The sequence below is a fragment of the Giraffa tippelskirchi genome, chromosome 3 (assembly GCF_054371585.1).
Source record: "Giraffa tippelskirchi isolate mGirTip1 chromosome 3, T2T-mGirTip1v1.2.pri, whole genome shotgun sequence".
Classification (NCBI taxonomy): Eukaryota; Metazoa; Chordata; class Mammalia; order Artiodactyla; family Giraffidae; genus Giraffa; species Giraffa tippelskirchi.
This window is the reverse complement of record NC_137277.1, coordinates 78,151,866-78,158,497: the sequence shown is the minus strand read 5'-3', so window position 1 is coordinate 78,158,497 and position 6,632 is coordinate 78,151,866. Positions and strand designations below refer to the sequence as shown.

The 6,632-nt window shown below is 40.7% G+C and overlaps 1 protein-coding gene across 9 annotated transcripts in view; it reads left to right on the top strand.

The window, feature by feature from the left end:
* Nucleotides 1–270: 270 nt before the first annotated feature.
* The window catches only part of UBE2E3 (ubiquitin conjugating enzyme E2 E3), a 109,900-nt gene continuing 103,538 nt past the window's right edge, over nucleotides 271–6,632 (top strand). For 4 of the 9 annotated variants that reach the window (XR_014079812.1, XR_014079811.1, XR_014079813.1 and 1 more), the window contains exons 1-3: nucleotides 271–636; nucleotides 1,676–1,894; nucleotides 3,666–3,716. Coding sequence is in view for 3 of the 9 variants with exons in the window: in XM_081581039.1 (XP_081437165.1) it covers nucleotides 1,701–1,894; nucleotides 3,666–3,716 (245 nt within the window). In the remaining 6 variants the exon portion in view is untranslated. Of the gene's footprint in view, nucleotides 1,237–1,675; nucleotides 1,895–3,665; nucleotides 3,717–6,632 lie in introns of all 9 variants that reach the window. The other 5 variants (XR_014079815.1, XR_014079816.1, XM_081581041.1 and 2 more) reach the window with 2 other exon arrangements.

Below are 6,632 nucleotides of genomic sequence, written 5' to 3'. Positions count from 1 at the left end.
CCCGCCTTCTCCGGCAAGGGCTCCGCGGCCAAGGGCGGCAGGGGCCAGTCCGCCGGGTCCCCGCCGCGCTCTTTGTCCTGGCCGCGCGCGGGCGGACGCGTGCGCCCCCCGGGCGAAGGGAGGCGCGGAGAGGCCGCGCGGGAGCGCGCGGGAGCAGCTCGCGCCCGCTGGCCGCCGGCGGCGCGCGCCCCTCCGCCAGGCAAGCAGCGAGCGAGAGCGCGCGCCGTCGCCGCGCCCGCCCCTCCCCCCGCGCTCGCCTCGGAACTTGCTGACTGCGCGGCCGGGAGGAGCCGAGCCGGGCGGCGGCGGCGGGAGGCCACAGCGCGCGGGGGTCTCCCGCGCCCCCTCAGCCTCGCCGGGAGCTCGCGCCCTCGCCCCGCCGGGCTCCCACCCCCACCCCCCGCTTTTTTCCGAAGGCGCTGGGCGGCGCCACCCTCCGGCCGGAGCCCGGCACTGCACAACCCCCTCCGACTTTCAATGTTCCACACTCCCCGGCCAGAGCCTCCTCGGCTTCTTTTTTTCCCTCCCCCCCCTTCCCCCCCCCCCAGCTGCCTCCATTTCCTTAAGGAAGGGTTTTTTTCTCTCTCCCTCCCCCACACCGGAGCGGCGCGCGAGCGGGCCGGGCGGGCGGCCGAGGTAAGGCGGCGGGGCCGGGGGGCCGCGTGGGGGGCGGCCGGGGCGGCGGCGGTGGGGGAGGGGGCGGGGGCGGGCAGCTTTGTTCGCGCCGGGCGCCCGCGCCGCCGGTGTCCGCGAGCCGCCGCGGGGCCGGCCGGGCTGCTCGCATCACTTGGCGCCCGGCGCGGCGAGCGCTGCCCGCGGCCCCCGCGCGGCCCTCCCCACAAAGGGCCGCCGAGCTGCGTGGCCGCCGCCGGCCGCGGCTCGCCTCGGCGGGCGCGGAAATTTGTTGCACTTCTTGAGGCTTTGTTTGTTTGTTTTTCCTCTGGAAAAAAAAAAAAATTTTTTTTTTTTTGTTTGTTATTTTGGACAAAATGTCGGTCCGTGATGTAAAAATTGAGCGAGGAACCTTGATGGCATGGGGAGCTTTGCAGAAGGTGCAGTTTGAATTCTGCTTTTCCCAGGGTGGCAGCTTGGTCTTGGCCGGATGAGTCTTCGCTGCTGGCCGTGGCCAGAACAGCTTGTTAGTTGATTTTTTAAATTCCTAAGTGTTGTATTTAAAGGCTTACGTGCACAGAGGAGGAATCACCACCTTAAATAAGCATATGGGCGATTAACAGGGTATGTTTTCCTCTCGGAAAAGGAATTTGGTAGCTTTGACCAATGTCAGTGTGTAAATATTTAGACGTTATTAGTGACTTTTTAACATTTTTCAGCGAGATCTGTTATTTACAGTGTGTCATATGTTATTAATGCTCGTTCCCTAAGTTCCCTGGCAAATCTGTTTCATGCCTTCTGAGAAAGTAGACAATTGATAGATTGTCCAAGGGATGGAAAAAAATGTGAGTGGGTTTTCTAACTTGAGTTCGGTAAATCCCTGAACGCTGCCTGTGAGACACATCACCTCCCCTGTAACCTTGCTGTACGATGAGATAAGTGTGAACACTTTTGAAGCGTTTTCATTAAAACACGATTTTAGGTGAAGATTAAGAGAAGAAAATGCTATTGGTTTATTTGCTAGACTTACATTTCCTTTCTTTCCCCGTTTTTTCTTTAAAAGTTTTCCAAGAAATAACTTCACCAAGATGTCCAGTGATCGGCAGAGGTCCGATGATGAGAGCCCCAGCACCAGCAGTGGTAGTTCAGATGCAGACCAGCGAGACCCAGCCGCTCCAGAGCCTGAAGAACAAGAAGAAAGAAAACCTTCTGCCACCCAGCAGAAGAAAAACACCAAACTCTCTAGCAAAACCACTGCTAAATTATCCACTAGTGCTAAAAGGTAATGTGTTAAAAAAGGATTAAGCACGTTGTCAGGTTGTCTTCCAAATGGACGCTTTTGTTGATTTAACATCAGTAGCAATAGTTCAAAAATATTTCCTTTGCTATCAGTTTTGTTTGGACTTGAATGAGTTGTCATTCTTTTTAGGTGGTATATAAGCCACCTCCCTAGAATTAGACTTTTAAGCAAACTTGTTCTGTGCTTTGGTAACTTCAGAGAGAGTGTCCTTGAGTAGAGATTGGAGTAACATCTGACAGATTAAGGAGTTGCAAGGAAAATTTGGTGATCCCAGATTAGCTGGTACATTTGAGGATGTTGTCTTTTTATGAGTTATATTCATCTTCATTGAAGGTGACACTTCTAGAGATCAGTGCCTCTCTTCATGAAACTTAATGATCAGAAATGGTCATGTTTGCCAGAAAATTTGTAAACTCAGGGCCTTGGCTATATTTGAAGGCAGATTTTAAAATTGTACTTCAAGTCTTGTTTTCAGTTTTTACAAGCGTGACTTTAAGTCATTCATCTCAGGTTTTACTTTTTCTAGTTAAGATATGGTCATACCTCCGTGTCCTTGTGAGAGTAGGTAAAACTGAAAAGTAGCCGTTTACATGTTAGGTGGCACTTGGTGATTGAGAAGTTTGTCATTATGCCTCTTCACTCTAAAATTTGTGGATATGCTTGACATGTTAATACTCAACAGCAGGAGAAGCATATTTTGTTGGAAATAAGTGAAAGATCATTTGTTTTCTGTTGATTTATATTTCTGTGATAGTGAAAAAAAGATGCTGTCAATGGGACGCCAATCAATGGTAGTAGTAAGTGGAATACCTGTGAATTTTAGTAATCACACATGAAGTGTTCCTATAGCATTAGCCGATATTGACATTTTATTGATTTTTGTTGATCTCAACCAAAAGAAAAAGAAAATATAAAAGCTGATCAAATGTTGGTGTTCTGTAGTGATAGTCTGTGGATTTTCACCTCTATTGTATCAATAATCAAGTGTTAATAACTAGACTATTTTATGAAATAACAACAGTCCATGAGATAATTTAAATCCTTCTCAGTTTCTTATAATCTTGTTGATGAACATATTAAACATATCTTAAGTTTTGAAAGCATTGTAAATTTGAATAAAATAAGAACTGCTCTTTTTCCTCTTACCTCAAGGCTGTCTATCTTTTCTTCCAAATTTATTAAATTTAAGTGCTGTACTTAAGGTCAGGGAAAACAGATTTACTTAAATAAGAATGCCAGAATTCTTTGAAAGTTTTTCACTGGTAAAAATATTTGTAAATTTCAAACTTTTTTCTGACATGTAAACTATTGTCAAAATTATTAATGTACACTTGGCAGTAGCTTGTTAATTTTTACCTTGGTAAAGTGTCTTGGAGTCATTGTCAAATGTTCTAGTGCTTTCCCTCCTCCCTTCTTGTCTCATTTGCATATAAGCTTGAAAAGAGAATTTCTTTGGTAAAAAGTGCTTTAAAATACATTTTATATCCTTTTCTGAGTACAAGTGGAGGGCTAGTTCTCAAATCAGGTGTGAATGTCTTACTTATTTACAGTAGCAAGTGAGAAAAAAAGCTGCAAAGTTTCTGTTATGGGATTTGGGTTATGCCTCTGAGAACAAAGAGGAAGCAGCCATGTTAGCATTACTGAAGGCGAAGCCAGCCTTGCATTTAACTGCATGGTGGTAGAGGGCAGTGTAATTCCCCGGTTATTCTGTAGACTCTCAAATCCTTTTTGTCTGTTCTCATTTCACTAACAGAATTCAGAAGGAGCTAGCTGAAATAACCCTTGATCCTCCTCCTAACTGCAGGTAAGAAACAAATTTTGTTGTTTTAATTTCAAGTTGTGGAAAAATATCCAGAGATTTATGTATCATTCTTGGATATTTGTGCTGCAGAAGAGGCTACGTTTGCTTCTTTTCAGCTTTGCAAGTGGATTGAACAAAAATTGTCTTGGGTGAATTAAATAAATTTGGGAGGAAAAAAACCTTTTTAGAGTGTATCATACATTTTGAACTTATGAGTATATTGATTTTTGCTTCTTGCTGGGATTAGTATGAATGGTGCTGATTTTTACTGTGTTGTAATAGTTCTGTAGTGTGTTTATTCAGAAGTATATCGCAGAAACTTCTAAAATTTTGCTAAGCTTTAAAGTTACTGCTTGTGTGCAATCTGAACTGACCTTCCAAATTTAGAAATTGCTGAATGTGGTGTTACAAAAATGTAAATGCAGTAAACAGGAGTATAGTTGTTTCTGTTTGATTTATTCAGTAACTTGCCTTTAGGACAGAGTTTATGTGCTAAGCTAATGGTTTTAGCTGCTGTTTTCTAGAGAATGCATTGTCAGAATTATTTACATTTTAATCAAATGGTTTAATTACTTGGGAAAATTATTAGTATTTTTGGTACTAGAAATATGTGTGTAAAAGACAGTGAATGAGTTGGAATTTGTGGGAAGAAGTCATTTCAGTGAAACTCATGTAGAATGATTTAAGATTGTTGGTTGGTATAAGGTGCGTTAAAAGTAACTGGTTTGTAATTTTTCCCCTGAAATATTTTTTAAATTCCTCTTAGCACTCAGTTTTTCAGCTGTGACTGTATGACTTCCAAAATTGATCAAACTTAGAAAAACTGTCTTATAGATAATTTGCATGGAGATAATGTCCTCAGAAACCAGAGTGGCTACTAGAAATAAGGCAGTGTTATGGTTTGATAGGAAAGTGTTTTCTTCTCTTACCTATATTTTTCTACAAGTTGTGTTCACTAGTGGTGATCAGACCTATTTCTGAAATCTACTTGAGATATAATAGGGTATAATCCAACTGCTTCTTATTGTGTATGTTAACTGGGTCCTCTGATAAGGTGATCTGATGTTTATTTGCTTATATTAGTAATTGTAATCAGACATTTCAATTCAAAACGGAAACATGAATGTAAGCTTTTAAACAGATAGTAGTATGTCAGATATCAAAGTAGTACTTAGGAGCTAGCTGCGCTGTCCAGTAATGTAGCCACTAACCACTTGTGGCTATTGACCACTTCGGTTGTAGTCCAAAATGAGATGTTCTGTAAGTGTAAAATGCACATCAGATTTTGAAAACAATAGGAAGAAAAGAATGCAAAATATTTTACTAATTTTCAAAAAATATTTATTACATGTTGAAATAATATTTTGATATGTTGGGTTTTGGTTATTTTGTTATGTAAAATGTTTTAAAATTAATTTCTTTTTTCCTGTTTTAATACGGTTACTAGACCATTTAAAATTACATATGTGGCTCATGTTGTATTTCTGTTGAACAGCACTGCTTTAGAGAATAAATAAATCAGTATTTCCTTTCAGGCTTCTAAATGGTGTGTCAAATCTGTAGCCATTTAGGGAGGTCAGGTTAAATTTGCTCTCTGGAAGAATTACTTAACGTGGAGAGTGTATTCTGGTATTTCTCATTATAGAAGATGTAAAGCTCTATCGGTTCAAAAGTCTGTATTGTTTTAAAATTGCATATAAGGTCAAACATTTTTTAAAGGTTTTTGTTGATTTTCTGCAAATGGCACAAACTATTAAATAGTGTTCGTGTGTGAATCTAGTAAGCACTATTCAATAGTGTTCGTGTGTGAATCTAGTAAGCACTATTCAATAGTGTTCGTGTGTGAATCTAGTAAGCACTATTAAATAGTGTTCGTGTGTGAATCTAGTAAGCCCAGTAGACACGTGCTGGATGCCCTGAGAGCAATAGTGTTGCAGTTGCTGAAGAAATGTGCTCTGCCTATTTAACCCAGAAATGTTTCCATAAGGTCACTGACGATTATTGTAGAGGAAGTATAGTCTGTCTTAGAGACAGAAAGTTTAGTTTAATTTGCTTTTATTTTTCTCTTTATATACCAGATTCCTTTCAGTCCATGAAATAATGCTTCACATTTAGTGATTAGACTAGTGAAATGGTGAACCTTGGGGCTTGCTCGTGAGCAGTAGCTTGGCATACATACATCATCTGTGCCTTCCCTCCTCAGCTTGTGATCACTGTCAACTACTGCAAATGACACCTTTCGATTCTCTGCTTCTTTTAATGTCTGAGTTCTTTTGTGACTGTGTGAGTGATTAATAGAGGAAAAAAAAAAAACCAAGAAAATATCAGTCTTAGTAGGAGACTGGAGAAGTTGTTTTTGTTTTTGTTAGTTTGGGGACAGTCTTCTTTCATATGCTGGACAAGTGAAATATTCACATATTTTTGTGTTTTTCTGTAAGTCTTCAGATTCTTTTGGGTTGAAGAACCTCTAGGTCTTGTTCTTGAGCAGGAATTTGGAATAGTAAGGTTTAGTGGAGACATTTTTAGGATTTTTGACAGCTAATTTAAAATTTGTATTTTTACCTTTGTGTCAAATACGTATTCATGGTGTTCTTGTAATTCATAGGTGAGAATTTTAGCTTTATGGTGATTGTACAGTTTAAATTTGTTAATTTATGTTATAATTAATAGTGGGACTCTTATTAATAAATTCTAGAAAATATGTGAGTTCATATTGTCTGAAATCTGTGAAACCTAATTATTTTGACTTTCACATATAGTTAATCAGAATTCCATTATGGTTTTGAATATGATTTTTACAAGCTTGTCAAAGTATGTGATACATTTAATTCTTCAGAGAAGAATGTAAAGTATGTCTGTGTACATTGAGAAAAAAACTTGAATGAACTACAAGAAAACTCAACAAAATCAAAATTACTC